This window comes from Mobula birostris, chromosome 7 (genome assembly GCF_030028105.1).
Source record: "Mobula birostris isolate sMobBir1 chromosome 7, sMobBir1.hap1, whole genome shotgun sequence".
NCBI classification, from domain to species: domain Eukaryota; kingdom Metazoa; phylum Chordata; class Chondrichthyes; order Myliobatiformes; family Myliobatidae; genus Mobula; species Mobula birostris.
This window is the reverse complement of record NC_092376.1, coordinates 109,886,353-109,905,501: the sequence shown is the minus strand read 5'-3', so window position 1 is coordinate 109,905,501 and position 19,149 is coordinate 109,886,353. Positions and strand designations below refer to the sequence as shown.

Below are 19,149 nucleotides of genomic sequence, written 5' to 3'. Positions count from 1 at the left end.
TGTGTGAGGGCAGCCCTCAAGTATCGCCATGCTTTTGGCACCAATATAGCATGACCACAACATACTAACCACAACCCAAACACTTTTGTAATGTAGGAGGAAACCAGAGCACCCGGAGAAAACCTATGCAGTCATCTGGAGAATGTGCAAACTCCTTACAAACAGCAGCGGAAATTGAACCCTAATTGCTGGCACTGTGAAGTGTTGTGCTAAACCACCGCATTACCGCTCCGCCCTTTAATTTATTAACTTCAGTGAAGGGCAAAGTATTGTAATCACTTGTGAGGAGAAAATCTTCATTTAGAATGGCCAAGATTAATCAAGGATGATACATAGTAATAAAGAGGGTTAGTATTAGATGGTAGGGTATTTGATATTGTATACCAGGTTTAATTATAAAGAGAGATTAGCTAAACTGGGTTTGTTTTCTTTGGAATAGCAGAGGATGAGGGGAGATGTAACTGAGATGTACAAAATTACAAGGGGATTGGAGAGAGTTCATTGATAAATAATACTCCCTTTACCAGAAGGGTCAAAAATGAGTCAGAAAATTACAGTAATTGAAAGAAGAATTTAGTCGAGAAGAGGACATTTTTCTTCCATCTGGATCCTGTTGGCAGATAGGCTAGCACACTGCTTTTATAAAGTGCCTGGATGACCTCTAAAGCTACAGTTCTATTGCTGGAAGGTGGAAGTAAGCCAATACTATGAGCCAAATGGTCTCCTTTTATGTTGTAAGTTTTCTAACTCTGAACTTTTCTTTCACGAATTTTGGTTTGAATGTTACTGTCCTAGAAATAGAGCAGTTTCAAGGAAACAAAATGATTTGATAAAACTAAATGCATGTAGTTGATTAAACTAAATGGTGCCAAACTAAATGGTGATTAGATGAAAACTCCAAATCCTGGATACATTCTAGTCATGAATAGTAGTAGACAGCAGGATGAAGCTCCAAGAACACACCAATCTGAAGAACATGAAGTGCTGTGTAGATGTTTCGTCTTGGCTTCTTCCTGAAATCCTCACCCTGATGGAAATAAGTGCTTAGCCAATTCAACTTACAAAAGATGTAATAGAACAGCAGACTTGTCTCCAGCATTAGCCATGTCCAAAGCTGTACTGATTCAGTGCAGTTGTAACACTAGCGTGTAGCTAAGAATTTTGAATTAACCAACTATATTCTATCCACAAAAAGTAAGGCAAATCTTATCCAGGCACTTATTGTCCAATCAGTGAAATAATTGGCAGTGTTGTTAAGTTTACTGAAATGTAATTCAGATTTTGACAGAGCCACTCGGCTCCAAATTCATCGCAATCCTGCTTCAAGCCAAGATCTAAAGAGCTGGATTCCAGAGGTGAAGCGAGTGTGACTGTTTTTGACATCAAGCAGTATTTGATTGAATGTAGCATCAAGGAACACTGCTAAATCTGAATTCAATCAGCAGCGGAGGGAAAATATTCCAACAGTGGGGTCAAACTTTGCACAAAGGAAGATGTTTGTGGTTGATGGAAGTCTTGGAATATCACAGCAGGAGTTCCTCAGTGCAGTGCTGATCTTCGAATGTTTTATCGAAGGTGAAAACCTTTCATCATCATAAGGCCATAAATGGAGATGTATGCTGATAGATGTACCATGCACATTTCCATTTGCAGTTCACCAGCAAATGCAGCAGTCCATGACTGCTTTCAGCAAGAACACAGGCAACATGCAGATATAAGCTAGAGTCTGGAAGCTGTAATGTTACAAAAGTGGTAGGGAAGGGTGAAGAAGGACATCAATAACAAGGCACAGTCTCGTCATCTGCCTTTAACCCCTATCATCAACATGATAGTGTTGATCTAATATGAGTGCAGCTCAGAGGACAGATATCCTCCAATGTGCAACACCCTTCTTGACACCTTTCCATCATCTACAAAACACAAGTGCAGAGTATAGTAGATTGTTCACTCTCTATTTGGCTGAGTGCAGTTCTAATAACATTTAGGAAAATCTATACTATGTAGGACTAAGCAGCCCATGGTCTTGGTGATCCTTCCCTACTCTTCATCGTTAATTCCCTCCATAACCAGTTCACAGTGGCTACAATGTGTACCGTATCAAAATGCATTTTAGCTACATGGTCCAGTGAATCTGCCATCATCCCACCAAATCAAGAACCTTTACCACCAAGAAGAACCAGGCAGTGAGAACAAAGCAACACCACCACCAGCTAGAGTTTCTCCTCTTAAATTGCTCACCATCCTGATTTGGAAATGTATAATTGTCCTTTTCTTACTTTTGATGTAAATGATGGAGCTTTTTCCTTAAAAATATTGTAGGGTACTCCTCACAGAATAGACTGCGGTGCTTCAGAAGATGACTCACCATCTTCTCTGAGGCTGTGCAGGGTGGACACTGCAAGTCCGGTTCACTGATTCATCGGGGACATGTGTTGCCTCAGTTGTGGGGAGGACAAAGCTAAAGCCGCAGTCTCACCTTTTGCAGCTACACAGGAGAGGAGGCACCAAGGAATTGTGGGGGAGCCTCTGTAGGGTGCACTGGAATCCATACTGTATTGGGAACTGGCCCTTCCCGTTAGTTCTCTCCTCAAGTGTTTGCTCAGTGCTGCCCTCCAGTGTTTGCTCAGTGCTGTCCTCCAGTGTTCACTCGGTGAATCCCTCCAGTGTTTACCTGGTGGAAGAACAAGCTGGACCATGACACTCAGCTACTTAGGCGGTATTATTTTTTTCTTTGTGACAGTATGTCTCTCTGAAATCGTAACCATATATGCTATTTTCTCTACGTGCTATAAGCAATATGTGCTACATCTTGGCCCCAGAGGAACACCATTTCATTTGGCTCTATTCATGTATGGTTGAACAATAATTAAACTTCAACTTGAACTTCCCTGTGATGCTGTCATTTCATAATGAACTACAATAGGATCAGGAGTTAAAAAAAATACACGTGGACTAAGATGTTAGCTGTCCTGTGCTATCACCAGTGGGATCATCAGTTGATCTGCCACCTGTCTTCAGGAGTTTTGGCCCGCTTATGATCAAGACTCCCTCGAGGTGGTGGGCCAGCAGTGCTAAAGCACCACCTCCCACTGGTGAGCTTAAAGACTTGGCATCTGCCTCTATCAGAGTTGTTAGTCACTTCCATCCAACAGATAGTCTGCTCTTCAGGTGTCTATGCAACTACTGAAGGGTTTGCAAGATATGTATACACTGTCAGACTATCTGCCCCTCTGGACATAGTTGGTCCACACCCATGCTGATCCTTTCTCTGCTGCCTCAGCTACAGCCCTGCTGGTTGACCTGATCTCTCTTCTAGTGAAGCCCAGGTCACACAGCCACTTCTGGAAAGTGAACACAATAAACCCACGGCAGCCTACTTCGAATGGATGGCATGAGACCTTCCACCCTCTATCTCTGCACTCTGATCTTAATTCTGCATACTTGGTTAACTTGCGCTCATGGGCTTCATCGATGTTGTCTTCCCAGGGGACTGTGAGTACTACTTAGTACTACTTAGGCGATATTATTTTTTTCTTTGTGACAATATGTCTCTCTGAAATCGTAACCATATATGCTATTTGCTCTATGTGCTATAAGCAATATGTGTTACATCTTGGCCCCAGAGGAACACCAGTTCATTTGGCTCTATTCATCTATGGTTGAACAATAATTAAACTTCAACTTGAACTTCCCTGTGATGCTGTCATTTCATAATGAAATACAATAGGATCAGGAGAGCATACCTAACTCTGTTGTAATCCTGAAGCCAAAGCCCAAACAATTAAGCTTCTTGTCAATTTTGATAATACAAACTTAGATCAGGGTTAGATGTCTGTACTTTTTCTTGCTAGTGATGTTTAATACTGGAAATATGTTTACTGTCTGGTCATACCAAGTCTGGGGTTGACATTGACATCCTCTACAGGATGACTTGGGCTGATTTATTCCTGGGGAAGTTTTGAATAGGGCAGAGTGAGCAAGAATAATCAGTAAGTAACTTCCATTTTCAAGTTATGGCAGAGGAAAAGCTGGAAGCAGATAAAGATGTTTAGGCTGAAAAATGTTTCCCTAGATAAGTCTGACTGTAATGTCCCTGGACTGTAATAATTTGTCCCTGGCAACCACAGCAGTCTTCTGATGTGTCAGAAAAATCTCAGAACTGACTGTTGTCCAGAATCTCTTTACTGCATTGTGTTGAAACAGCTTGTTAGAGGCAGGCATTTTGGACAGAGCATTGCTGATTCAGAGACAATATTCTTCTCCAGAGACCACATGAAAGAAGACTGCAGCTCATTTCTTGTAGCATGCAAGGTAACACAATGAATGAACCATTTGATTTGTCTTGTTTTCTTCAGAATTGTAAAAGATCAAACAACAATAGCAATGAAGTGACATCAAAAAAGCTGTTTGCCATTGTGACTTCCCACCATAGTAAATCCCCACAACTCATCCTTCATGCAGCCAGTGGTGTTGCAAATGCATTGTCCCCCTGTTCTAGGAGCATTCCTAATGTATTCACAGTACCTTACAGCACAGAAATAGACCCTTCAGCCAACGCAGTGTGTGACAACCATGAAGCAAACATTTGCACTAATGCTCTACAGTCTCTTTCTAGGAGAGAGTTCTGAGAAATAAGGCATAGATATGATCACTATCATCTGGGTCAGGCCAGTTCAGCTTGCTGCTCTGTAGCATTCACCGGTTCTTTACTGCACTGAGGCTGCGACTATTGCCTGCTTTGGTAACTCCAGGCTTCACATCTGACTCACTTTCGTTCTAAATGCTACTTGCTTACTTTTGTTGTTTACACAATTTGTTTTTTCTTCTTCTTTCTCAGCATATTGGGTGCTTGTCAGTCTTTTTTAATGTATTCTTTTTGGGTTTATTGTTTTGTGGCTGCCTGTAAGGAAAAAAAGTTGTATAATATGTATCTACTTTGATAATAAGTATACTTTGAACTTCTGATACTCTTGGTTTTGCCCTCAAAGAGCGGAGTAGTACTGAGAACCTGACTATCCTCATTTTATGAAATATAGTAGAGCCATCTTGAGACCACATATAGAAAGATGCATATCATGAGGCGCCTTAAAATGTTCTGTAGGTTAATACTGTACGGGCTTGAATAATGCATTAATCATGCAAAGTTATCACTTAGAAATGAGCAGCAGTTGACAAACCAGATCTTGAAGGTTTAGCAGGGGGTCAATGAAACTATTCTCAGGTTGGAGGAGCAACACCTCATATTCTCTCTGGGTAGCCTCCAACCTGACAGTATGAGCATGGATTTTTCAAACTTTCCATAAAATTTCCCACTCCTTGCTCTTGCTTTTTCCATTCCCTACTCTGGCTCCCTCTTACCCCTTCACTTCTCCTCTCCTGATTTGCCGGTCACTTCCCTCTTATGCCCCTTCTCTTTCCCTTTCTCCCATAGTCCACCCTCCTGTCCTGTGATTCCTGTCCTCCTTAGCCTTTAATTTCCCACCAGCAACCTCCCAAACTCTCACTTCATCCGCAGACCCACCCAGCTATTTTTCCCCTCAACTGGTTTCACCTATTACCTTCCAGCTTGTACTCCTTCTCCTCTTCCCACCTTCTTATTCTGGCTTCTTCTTCCTTCCTTCCCAGACCTGTTGCAGGGTCTTGGTATGAAATATCAACTCTTTGTTCCTTTCCATAGTTTTACTTTTCACATAGATCAAATCATTGCACTATGCATTCTCTTGATGTCGCAACCTGTACAGTACCTTGTTTGATCTTGCATTTTGCTGTTTACCCGCACTGTACTTTCTCTGTCGCCACGACACTTTATTCTCCATTTGTTATTGTCTTACCTTGTTCTCCCTCAGTGGACTGTGCTATGATCTGATCTGTATGAACAGTATGCAAGACAAGCTTTACACTGTATCTCTGGACATCTGGAAAAAAATTGGCTAGTTGACCCACTATCCCCATGTATGTGGGAAGCGGAAAGAAACTGGGACACCCAGCCACACGTACAAGCTCTGCTCAGGGGCATCAGAGGTCAGGACTGAACCCAGGTCTCTGTTATTGTGAGGCAGCAGCTCCATTACCTGTGTCCCAACACAGTTGATCAGAATGAATACTACTCAGTCACCCCGTGATATGTACTTGGGTAAGACCACTTGTGTCTGTACCTTGAAAAGGCATCCTAAGTCTTTCACCTACAATTCTTTCTTATTCGCACATTTCTCAGCATGACACTAGCCTTATTTACTTGTCTGCAGTATGAAACTGCCCTAGCAAAATTATACATAATCTGATGGATTGAAGACTCTGGCCTCCTGGGCAGGACTCACTTTCTCTAACCATACCTCAATCGATGCTTTGCTTTAGGATATCTATAGTATATTAACTCTCATCTGTACTGTAGATACACAAAGTCATTCACCTGTGCTGCACTTTCCCTGTAGTTGTTACGCTTTATTCTGCATTGTTTTAATAATGCAGAACAATACATTTAGGGTGATTGGAGAAAAGTATGCGGGGGATGTCGGAGGTTGATTTTATACACAGAGTGTGGTAGGGACATGGAACACACTGCTAAGGATTAAGAGACTCTTAGTTAGGCACACTGATGAAAAGAAAATGGAGAAGGGGGTGTGTGTGTGTTGTGACGAAAAACCAAGTTATCAGAAGATTGATGCTAATGAAAGAGAGATAAGTGAGACAATGGAGAAACATTCAAAATGCTAATAAGAGAGAAGAGAGAGATTAACGAGAAAGAAACACACTTCAGAATATTGACAGACCGGTTGCTTTGAACCTGAACTGTTTGAAGTTTGATGGACAGGCGATACCCCAGCAGGGGGATAAAAAGAACTGGTTCGCTAAGGCACGACACACCACGAGATCATGAGTTAACGAGACCCTGGAAGAGCGGTGTGCCCCCACAAGTTGGTCGGAGTTGGAGGTCTGGTTCGAGGGAACTGACCCTAGACTGACAGGGTGAAAAGGGACGATCGGCGGGAACCTAGTGTGTGTGTCGGCCCTGGCCTGGGTGCCGGGTTCACCGCGGAAGAACGGTCGTATCCAGAATGGAGGGGTCACAGTCGGTGACCACAGAAGACATAAAAGGGTTCGCCCGAAAGCTAACTGCGAAGAACATCAAAGGTCTGTTTGAATCAAAATTTGCATTCTCTCTCTCTCTCTCCAACGGCACAACAGCGATTACTGTGAACTATACTAAGCTGAACTGGACTCTGCGTCACTTGAGACTGATCAGTTTACCCGTACACTGCAATAGAGCTTGGTTGATTCCTATTACCCTAGTTCTGTGTACATGTGTGTTTTATCATTGCTAACCTGTTGCATTTATATCCTTACGATTAGAGTACTGTGTTACTTATTTCTTTAATAAAACTTTATTAATTTCTGTTAAACTAGACTCCAACTAAGTGGTCCATTTCTGATGGTTTGGCAACCCAGTTACGGGGTACGTAACAGTGTGTGTGTGTGTGAGTGTGTGTGTATATGTGTATCTGTGTGTGTATATGTATGTATATGTGTGTGTGTGTGTGTGTGTGTGTGTGTGTGTGTGTGTGTATGTGTGTGTTTGGTGGGGACGGGTTTGTGAAGCATAAGGTTGATCATAGAGTAAATTAAAGGGTCAGTACAACATTGTGGGCCAAAAGGCCTGTACTGTGCTGTGCAGTGCTTTTCTGTGTTCTCTGCTCTAGGTTCTATGTTGTACATTCATGTATCTGGTATTTTGGATTTCTTGAATCGATCACGATTCAGTTTATATATTTCTTGCATGACAGCACATGACATGCTAAATTGTTTCATAATGAAGTCATCATCAATGCTTCCAGGTTAATGGACATTGTGGCAAAACTGAGTTACATAAACTCTAAACACCATCTGTACTTTCATAGCTAGAATGGAAACTCTTTCACAGCACTAAGGTCATGGAGATGATGTCAGAAGCTCGGATGCAATCTCAAATGTCTTGCACCCTTGAGATCTGTGCTGTCAGAGAGTGTTGTATTAATCTCTGCTACCTACTAATGAAAGAATGCAAGTCCATCAATTCTTTAGTATATTTGTAGACAACATCTGATCGGGCAAGTAAAACCTTAGACCAATTTGAAGCTTAAAACAAAGATGTCTCTATAGCAGAGGTTGACTGTAGGTTTGAAATCTTGTCAAGAACTGTGTTGTGATTTCTTGTGAGGCAAGGGACCTGAAGTCATTTCACCCATCACCAGCTCATTGTGAGTAGTTTGGGTCAGTAGATCTGAGACAGCAGTCAAACATGGTAAACAGTAACTTCTTCTTCTTCTTGGGCCTTTAGCTCCCAGTGGAGCATAGGCCATTGATGACCTCCCGTCTCCATTGACCAAAGTCGATGGTGTGGTTGGAGTTCATCAATGTTTCTGTAATCCATTGTATCCACTGTACAGGGGATTGGCTTGTACAGCTTCATCTGAGTCTTGTTGGCCGGCCTTCCCATTTCCACCTCTCACGACAGGGACATAGGGTTGGACTTTGAGAGGCAAGAAATAGCCTCCAGTGGAAACCAAGCAAGTTGTGTGTGTGGTGTGAATGGCTTGAGAAGTAAAGCAGAGAAAACCGAGTAAATGTACTGTGCTGAAAACAGATGAGGAGTAGCACAATCTGCTCATCTGTCCCTTCAAGGACCTCTCCTTCTCCTTGAAATAAAAACTAAAAGTGCAATGTCATCAAAAACAATGAGCCAAAGGAAAAGAAGATGAGCGGATATAGGAACAGGATGAAAGTCTGAAACCAATATTGAAAGATGCCAAACATTCTGATGAAACCAGCCTGCTCAACATAGGCAGATTTTGTTAGTGAACTCATGGGCTCGGAGAACACAGAACATTCCCAATTGTTAGCATATATTAGTATGATATCTGAGGGTATAAAGGTGCTTCCATTGAATGTCAAAACCAAAGGATGTTAGGGAATTTAATCTTCTATCCTGCCTTTAATGTGTTTAAAGTCCAATAGTGCAGAAGTTGTTCATCTTTAGGAAATATGGAAAGTTTCATCATAACCAAATGAGAGGTAAACAACATTTTGCTTTTATAAACAGTAACAATGAAAACAGAAAAAAATATCATAATTGTGAAATTATCCTAAAAACAGACAAAGTTATGTTAAACTGTTGGTAACCAGTAACTGTGGTAATTTCCCTTGGATTATTTGGAGCAGTTTTGTAGTCAAGCGATGCCTAATGACCATATGTAATTGGCTTTTGCATGCTAAATGTAACTTCATTGTGGTTTAAGTAATTACATGCTAGCGTGGGCACACAACAAAGCTTACAAGCACAGAGACAAAAGAGAATTGATGAATTGGTCACCTGACAGCAAGTGACAGAGGGAAATGTCAATTTTATTAAAGTGGCTTCTGAGTTTGAGTTCCTGAAAAAATAAAGTACAAAACCAAGTACCAGATAATTTCCTTTTATTTTTACTGCTTATTGCTAGTATGTAAAAGATCTCCCCTGTCTCCACCTGCAATACTCCCAAATATGTCACCACAGTAGTAGAGAACAGAAGAAGAGGGCACTCCCCCCTCCCCTCCCCTTCCTCAATTCCACACTCTGACCTTTCAATGTTTCTCACCTGCCTATTGCTTCCCCCATGGGTTCATGCTACCTACCTCCTCCCTCTTGGTTCCGCCTCCTTCTACTACCCATTGTGTTTCCCCCTATTCTTTCTTCACCTTTCCTGCCTATCACCTCCCTGCCTCCCTTCCCCCACCCCTTTATCTTTCCCCTTACTGGTTCTTCACCTGGAACCTACCAGCCTTCTCCTTCCCACCCTCCCCCCACCTTCTTTGTAGGGCCTCTGCTCCTTCCCCCTACAGTCCTGATGAAAGGTTCCGGCCCGAAACGTCGACGGATCTTTTCCACGGATGCTGCCCGACCTGCTGAGTTCTTCCAGTGTGTTGTGAGTGTTGCTTTGACCCCAGGATCTGCAGATTATTTTGTGTTTCCCTCCTCCTTTCCTTTTTCCTATGGTTCACTCACCTCTCCTTTCAGATTCTTTCTTCTCCAGCCCTTAAGATTTCCCGCCCACCTGGCTTTACCAATCACCTTACAGGTAACCTCTTTCCCCTCACACCCCCACCTATTTATTCTGGCATCTTCCCCCTTCCTTCTCAGTCCTGATGAAGGGTCGTGGCCCGAATCGGCGACTGTTTATTCATTTCCATATATGCTGCCTGACCTGCTGTGTTCCTCCAACATTTTGTGTGTGTTGCCTCAGATCATTCAAATTCATGCTCTTAAAATTGGAGCACAACATCAAATTGATAGCTAAGTATTTAATCAAAAATGCACCCATATCAGGGAACAGAAGGAAGCTTGTTGTGATCCACTTCATTATGCTCAGTGAAAGTGTGTGCCTGCGCATGTGTAGCAGAAATGGCAAATAATGTGAGAGGACCTGTGTGTAATGCAGCAGGAGATGCATCTGCTGCAGTATTAATGCCTGGCTGATCCCTGATTGTTTTACCTGTTTGGGTTTAAGCTTAGGTTGCGAACTTAAAAAAGATATTTGTATTCCAAGGATGGTATCTAACTGTTTCAGCGTTGACAACAGATAAGTGGAATAATAGGTTAGTGTCTGGGGCAATTGAATGGGGTCCTGAGGCAGTGCAAGTTCAACCTTTCCCTGTTGTAGGGAATCCACACTATCTCTCATCTCCTTTTAGCCTTTGGCTCTTAGGCTTCTCCCCCACCCCCCTTTTCACCCAACAGGAAAGCCATAGTGCTTTCCATACTCAAGGCACCCATTAGAACTGTTCTGAGGGACATCGCTGTAATCAGGATTGGAAAGATCTCAGTTAAGAAGGAATCCACCAACTTCTGGTGGAGTTAGAAACATTCAACTCCTTCAGCTTAACATCTCACCTAGTTGTGAAAATGAACTGAATGATATATGCACATCTCAGGGTTTTGTCTAGAATACATACAATTGCAGTACTATGTTGAAGTTCCATATTAGAAATTCAGGAATAGCAAAGTGGATTACCATTATGTTCCTGAGTAATAAGCAATATCTTTGGGTGCATTATCTCTTTACTTACATTCACACAAGTTGTGTAGTATGCATTTGTGTATTTGTTGGCAAAAAAAACGACAAAAAGCAGAATGCATAAATGCTTTTTAAAGGTTTTTGGATGACTTATTTTCTTGGTTGTAGAATGTGGAGCAATACTCATTTAATGAACATATGTATCTGATATGCTTAACTGACAGCAAAGCAGGTTCAGGTCCCACTGCTGCCTGTAAGAAGCTTGTATGTCAGCAACTTCCAGTGTAAAACCTTGGGCAGGAATGTTAATCTGTTACATTCATCAGTGTCTGAGGGATTGTAGAACTTCTCTCCAATGAGAATGGAATGACTTTTCATTCTAGGACCCTCTCACACTTCAGCTGAGTGTCCATAGCGGGAAAGCAAGGCAAATCCTCAGCGTTATCTCAATTTTTATGCTTCTTGATCACAGAACGTTGCCAGCCAAAGAATTAGCAAAAAGTGAAGAACTATTTTAAGAAAACTCAATGCCGTCTCTTTCATTCCCACCTACATTTCAACATTATCAATAAAATAATTTTTGCTGTTGTAGGCTTGTGATTAAGTTAATTTTCTTTCTTTGTCTTTCAGAACCCTCAACAATAACAACATCAGTCTCATCCCATTGACCAGTTTTAACCACATGCCAAAGCTGAGAACTTTGTGAGTATTTGTGATATTCTTGGCAATCTTTCAAAAGTTAATGAGCCAATGTTGAGTACTTCAATATGAGTGCATACAAAAATAGGGGTTGGAAGACTCCCTTATTTGGAGCTTGTTCAATTGTGGAATGGCCAGCTAAGAATAGTGGTGACAGGAAACTCTACACTGGTTTTAAAGATGGAAATGCACTCCATTCATGTTACCCACTGATTTGCTGTTTGCACATCTATTATCTTGTAAAGTTGACTCTAAAATGCATCTCAGTTTTTCAACAAATATATCTATATATACGTACACGTTGAGGAAGAGCCTTTCTTTATTCAAACAGGGCTAGGTCCCAGACCACAGAGAGTCATAGAGTCAGAGAGTACTGCAACGCAGAAACAGGCCCTTCAGCCCAGCTAGCCCATGCTAAACTATTATTCTGCCTCGTCCTATCGACCTGCATCTGGGCCATCACCCTCCATATCCCTCCCATCCACGTACTTATCCAAACTTCTCTTAAATGTTGCAATTGAACCCATATTGACCATTTGCATTAGCAGCTCTCTCCACATTCTCACCACCCACAGCATGAAGAAGTTCCCCCTCAGGTTTCCCTTAAATATTTCACCTTTTACCCTTAACCTATGATCTCTAGTTCTAGTCTCACCCAACCTCACTGGAAAAGCCCTGCTTGTGTTTACCTCATAATTTTATATATTTCTATCAAATCTCCCCTCATTCTCCTACACTGCAGGGAATGAAGTCATAACCTATTGAACCTTTCCCTGTGACTCAGGTCCTCAAGTCGTAGCAACATCCTTGTAAATTTTCTCTGTGCTCTTTCTGATATCTTTTCTGTAGGTAAGTGATCATAACTGCACACAATACTCCAAATTAGGCCTCACCAACATCTTGTACAACTTTAACATAATATCCCGATTCCTTTTCTCAGTGCTTTGCTTGATGATGGTCAATGTGCCAAAAGCTGTCTTTCCAACCCTATCTACCTATGACGCTATTTTCAAGGGATTATGGATCGGCGTTCCCAGCCCTACTTCTTGCATCAGGTGGACCCTGTTCCAATTGAGAATAGTCTTCGTTCACAGAGCAATGCTTGTGATTTACAGATCACAACTTGTAACTTTCAGTGACTGTACTGTGGTTGCTCTTATCATTTCATTATAGGCATTTAAACATTCTAATGTGTCTATTCAAGCATAATCATTTGTCTGTTAATGTTCTTAGAACATTATAGGCCAAATTTATATTTGGTTCAAGGGAATAGTTATATTGAGTATAAAGGAGATGTCCTTAGTGATGTCAGCTTTTTTTTTTACCTGTGGGAATTCCATGCATCTGACCTCTGCCGATAAAGAGGACACTTAAAGACATGCAGGCAAAGAATTGGTGTAAGTGAAGAGATTTTGTAAGGAACTGGTGCAGGTTAAGTGGGCCAAATGCCTCAATCTGTGCTGTGAGTTTCTAATATTCCAATGGCCATCAGATTATGTAGGTATGGCAATGCTCTGTGCTCTGAGTTTCAGACGTTGACTTTCTGCTTCCCCACTGCTTACCAGTCATTCCCCACTGCTTACCGGTCATTCCTCACTGTTTACTGGTCATTCCCCACTGCTTACCAGTCATTCCCCACTGCTTACCAGTCATTCCCCACTGCTTACCGGTCATTCCTTACTGCTTACCAGTCATTCCTCACTGCTTACCGGTCATTCCACACTGCTTACCGGTCATTCCCCACTGCTTACCGGTCATTCCTTACTGCTTACCGGTCATTCCTCACTGCTTACCGGTCATTCCTTACTGCTTACCTGTCATTCCCCACTGCTTACCGGTCACTCCTTACTGCTTACCAGTCATTCCTCACTGCTTACCGGTCATTCCCCACTGCTTACCAGTCATTCCTCACTGCTTACCAGTCATTCCTCACTGCTTACCGGTCATTCCTTACTGCTTACCAGTCATTCCTCACTGCTTACCAGTCATTCCTTACTGCTTACCGGTCATTAAAGCCATTTGAAGAGTCCAGACCATCCAAGAAAAAGAGAGTACAAGTGAAGATGAATAAACTGGTGTGGAAGTGGCTGAGGGGAGACTCAAATGAGATGTATAAGATTATGGAGTCCCTAGACGACGCAAATTTGAAAGCCATACAGTGCTTCCCTCCGGAAGAGTCACAAACCAAGTAACTTGTAGAATGTTTAGAGTGAACGTAAGGAAAAATAGATGTTGGTCAAAGTTTGGAACACTTGCTGAAAGAGTCCTAGATGTAGAAACCCTTATCACATAGGTACTTGGATGTGTGCCTGAAAAGCTGTGACCAGCAGGGCTACAGACCCAATGCAGGAAAGTAGAATTAAAGAGATTATATTTTGGCACAGGTACTGTGGCCAAATGTCCACCTTCTGTCTTATAAGTGTTTCCATAACTTCCTTCTTGTTTTAAACTTTGGAGCAATGACTTTAAAAATTTCATTACTCCAGAAAAGAAGGAACCTTTGATAATTTGAGGGATTGTTCAATTTGAGATTCTGGGAAATAGCAGTTTTATAATATTGTTGAATTAAAAGTTGGGAGTGCTAAGTTTGTCCTGTTCCTTGGGATACCCTTGTCTATCTACTTTCTAAATTACTTGTAGCCTTTGTCTGGCTTCTTGCTAAGATATCTTCAATCCCAGCTTTTTTTCCTTTCACTTATTGTGAGCTGAAGTGGGCAAGGTGAGGTGACAATGGGCAGGGTGAGGTGGCAACGGGCAGGGTGAGGTGGCAATGGGCAGGGTGAAGTGGCAATGGGCAGGGTGAGGTGGCAACGGGCAGGGTGAAGTGGCAATGGGCAGGGTGAAGTGGCAATGGGCAGGGTGAGGTGGCAATGGGCAGGATGAGGTGGCAATGGGCAGGGTGCCAATGGAACTGCGTGGGTTAGGTTTTTATTTATTTATTGAAATACAGCGTGGAGTAGGGCCTTCTGGCCTTTGGAGTTGTTCTTCCCAGCAACCCTGATTTAACCCAAACCTAATAACGGGACTATTTACAATGACCAATTAACCTACTACCCAGTACACCTTTGGATTGTGGGAAGAAACCGGAGGAAACCCACGCAGTCATGGGGAGAACGTACAAACTCCTTACAGGTCGCTGTGGGAATTGAACCCGGGTCACTGGTACTGTCGTGCTAACCACTACGCTACTGTGCCACTCCAGTTGTTATATTTGATTATCCTTTGAAGAACTAATTTTATTTATTTCCATACAAGTAGAGAAAAGTTGAAAAAAAAACATTATGTTTTAAAATTCTGAGTTTTTAAATTGGATTTTAGTTGGACGCATTAATAAAACACAAGTGTTGCTGACTACAAGACTTGTTGGATTTGACCCTTGACCACCTCATAAAGTAATTCTTCCATGCCTCACAGTATTTTTGTCCTCTAAGGATATTGAGGGATGTGGATCAAATGCAGGAAAAGGGAGATGAATACTGATCAGCCCTGATCTAACTGGATGCGAGAGTCGGCTGAAGCAGCTGAAAAGCTTGCACCTGTTCCTATATTTTTACAACACGTGGCAGGTCAACAAAGAACTGGTAAACAAGAACTCCTAAGCTCATTCACTGAAAAGTGTGGAATTTAAACATAGCATGGTGGCAAAACAGAAACATGCCATGGTAACAGCGGGGGTGGGGGTGGTTGGGGGACTGTTGTGGGAAAAAAGTAAAGAGGTGGATAGTGTGGTGTAAGAATGTAGATAATCTCCAGGATTGACAGCAGCCCAGATCTGTCCTTGGAATTGAAAACATTAATGTTAGTGCAGGCTAATTTACCTGATTAGGTAGAATCTATATAGCTACTCTATAGTCTGCTGGTTGTCTGCAATCAATCTCCCACTGCTTGTTATCGATCTCTTCCCTGCAGATCAGCAGAATCCCATTCTTGCCTGTGTTTATTTTTAATTTTAGAGGTTGTTTAATGTCTGACTTTCAAGGGAGCAGAGCTGCCTAATCTCCTTTCTGTAATTAAATGTGCAAAGGAAGGAAATCATAAAAGAGGATTAGAATGGGCCATTTCAGATTGAATTCCCCATCATGTTCAGTACAAAGTGGTGACCTCAGCCTAAAAAAAAAGAGTTTGCCGAGGATTTAATTCAATGCTAGCCAATAAAGGCAATCTTGGTAAAGGCTCTGCTGTCTGTCCTCTGTCGACTCGCTCGATGTTGTACGACCGCTTTTATTCTTCTGCTTTCTCTCCTTCACTAATCTTGGTGATTCAATGAGATTGAGCACTTACTTGCATAAATCAGCATTTGTGATGGAAAGAAAAGACATAATGACAGCTCAGGGTACCTGCTTGTATCTATAAATGTAATCTCCCCCTGGACATATTTGACTCTTTTTATCCCTGGCTTGGTTTGACTATGTTGTTTTATGGTGAGGTTAGGAATGATGGATATCCTCTGTCTTCTTTCTTCAGTAAGGTGGCTTAAGAAACTACTGGCTTTTAGCTTCAGAGTGCGTCATGTACAAACAAAGTACTATGAAGATCCGGAATCTACAGTACCACTGCTTGAAACTTTACAACTCAAAGCCATCTATTTCATCTCTTTATTTTTGTCTGATTTTAGTTTTAATAGCTATTGTTTGAATACAGAAGTACTCAGAGGAATTGAAAATTGAAAGCTTCCAATTCCAATGGAGAAGAAATATACCAACGGATATGTAACAAAGTTTGACTGTTTCAGCTCAATTTCATGCTTTTTTTATTTTTAATTAACTCAGCCATTTTACACTACAAGACGCTCCCAAGTAATAAGAACACTTTTAAAAGCACGGCGGAAGTCTTCTTAATTTGCATTAGGCTGTGAACATCCAAACACTTTGCCCAGTATGGCTGCGTTTCACTGGCTGCCATTGTTTCAAACTATATTGTGCAAGAACAAGACTCGGTGCTTCTAATATTTGCAATTCTTAATCAGAAAAGTTTTATTTGCATGCAATTATTTTACATGCTGAGGTAAATGTTGGCTACTACTGGAACACCAACAATGAAAGGCACGCTTGGGTCTGCTGGAAACGCGTTGGGTTTCCACTGCAAGGAGATGTCTGCAACAGAACGCTGTCGTCTGGCAAGATCTGAGGCACAGGAGTATGTGCTGAGAGAGGCACCGAATCTTGGTGCAGCCTCTGCAAAGGAGCTGTAGTCAGCACAGTGGTTCTAGTTTGCAGAGATTCTAAAAGATATTTCAGTGCTCCCCAGCAGCCAATTAGCTTCTCAACTTGAACATCTTTGGGATGTGGGGTAATCTAGAGCACAGTAGTGAAACCTGTGCAGTCACAGAAAGAACAAATAAACTCCACACACACATCCCAGTGCAGGATTGAGCCCAAGCCACTGGGGTTAAGAGTGGGACTAAGCAGAGGCAAGTGGAGGCCTTGGGGTAAAGGGGATGCTGACTTCTTAAAGTTGGGATCTCCATTTCATTCTGCTGCAAGCCCACTTAACCGGAGCAAGTTGGCTATTGAATGAGCGACTTGTTCTCGGGACAAGTCAGAAATTACATATAACATTTGAGTACTTTCATTATGGAACATAGAACAGTACAACAACAGGCCATTCAGCTCACAAATATATGGGTTTAATGGACGTAGGTTCATTTTTCCAGAGCCTGGGAAAGCCACCAGTTAAATGAAAGTGGGAGTTGTTACTTTCACAAGCTAAATATAAAGCATTGTAGGCTGAGTAGAGCAAAAATTCTACCCCTCTAGAAATACCTCCCTATAAACCGCATTTTAAACTGCTGCCATAAAAGTATCTTCCCAACCTCCATCTCTCTGTTTCTCTGCACCTCACTTCCTTGTTTTTCTGTAGTCTGCTGTGGTCTATACATCAAACCCTTCAGCCCAGCCATTGGCCAGCACCTCAGTTTGGATGGACAGCTATCGTGCATTAAGTGGTGTGACGATGATTTAAGTGAGATGCTGTGCCTTGTATCTCTTTTGCCAGTCAACTTCCCAGCTCTTAGCTTCATCCCCTCCCCCTCCTGTCTTCTCCTATCATTTCAGGTCTCCCCCTCCCCCTCACACTTTCAAATCTCTTACTATCTCTTTTCTCCATTAGTCCTGACGAAGGGTCTCAACCTGAAACCTCGACTGTACTTCTACCTATAGATGCAGCCTGGCCTGCTGCGTTCCACCAGCATTTTGTGTGTATTGCTGTGGTTAAAATTTTCAGAACCTCATGTTTCCAGATTTCTTGGCCACCTGACGCAATCTCCTACTGCCTCTCCACCTCCCTGCAAATACTGGGCCGAAGTCTAAACATTTTAACAATTTCAGAATGCGAACTTTTACAAACAACTTTAACTAACACACGTTGCTGGAGGACCTGGAGTTTATCTAGCTTTAGCACGTATGGAGAGAAATGGTTACATTGTGAAGAAAGAAAAGGGTTGGCAGAGCTTTACATAGTGCACAATTACAGCAAATAGTCTATCAGCTATACTGAAGAAGATATAATAACATGTGTGAGACCATGCTTTGCATTTGTAATAGGTTTAGGAACTTGTTACATAGGCTACATTGAAGGAATAAGAATAATTTCTCTTACAAGGATATGATTCTTTTATATTCTATTGACTTTTTAATAGCACATTTGGTTTATGTTCCAGCCCTTTGAGTTTTCTGTTATCTTCCCTATCCAATTAAAAATAGTTCAACGTAGCGGGGTTTCAGGCTTTTTTAAGCATGAATTTATTAGGATTTGGATATGCTTCTGACAGGGTGGTGATATAGGTTCAATAGTAGCCTTCAAAAGGTAATTGGAATAATACTTGAGGAGAAAAGAAGAGAAAGGAGAAGGTGAAGTACTCTGATCCTGTAAAGAGTGAGTTTTGGCAGAGTGGAGCAGGACCCCATCCAAGCTGCCCGATTGTATGAATGGCACCAAGCCCAAGGGAAGTTTGACCATAACCTTCTCAAGGCCAGCCACAGCACACAGGTGATCACATAAATCCACATATTTCACCACAGACTTTAGCCTTGCACTGCTGGGTTGAAAGGTTATGTCCCAAAGCAGGTAAAGCAAAGTTCAAAGTACATTTATTCACAAAGTTTGTATACATTGTACAACACTGAGGTTCGTCTCCTTACAGACAGCTGCAAAACAAAGAAACCCCAAAGAACCCATAAAAAAAGAGACCGACAAACACCCAATATGCAGAGAGAGAGAGAGAAAACAAATCGTGCAAACAATAAAAGTAAGCGAATAGCATTTAGAATAAAGTGAGTCCGCAAACACGAAGCTTTTAGCAGCGGGAGCAGGCCGCAGCCTCCGTTCAGCGAGGAGCGAAGTAAACGCTGCCGAGAAGTGAGCAGAGCCAGCCTGACCCTCACCTCTGCTCCTAACCCTCTGTCTTTTTAATCCATCTGGCCCG

At 42.0% G+C, this 19,149-nt stretch overlaps 1 protein-coding gene across 2 annotated transcripts in view; it reads left to right on the top strand.

Moving 5' to 3' along the window:
* LOC140200362 (slit homolog 3 protein-like) overlaps positions 1–19,149 on the top strand; it is a 669,401-nt gene that overhangs the window by 418,334 nt on the left and 231,918 nt on the right. For both annotated transcript variants that reach the window (XM_072263584.1, XM_072263583.1), the window contains one exon: positions 11,658–11,729. In XM_072263584.1, the coding sequence (XP_072119685.1) occupies positions 11,658–11,729 (72 nt within the window). The remainder of the gene's footprint in view (positions 1–11,657; positions 11,730–19,149) is intronic.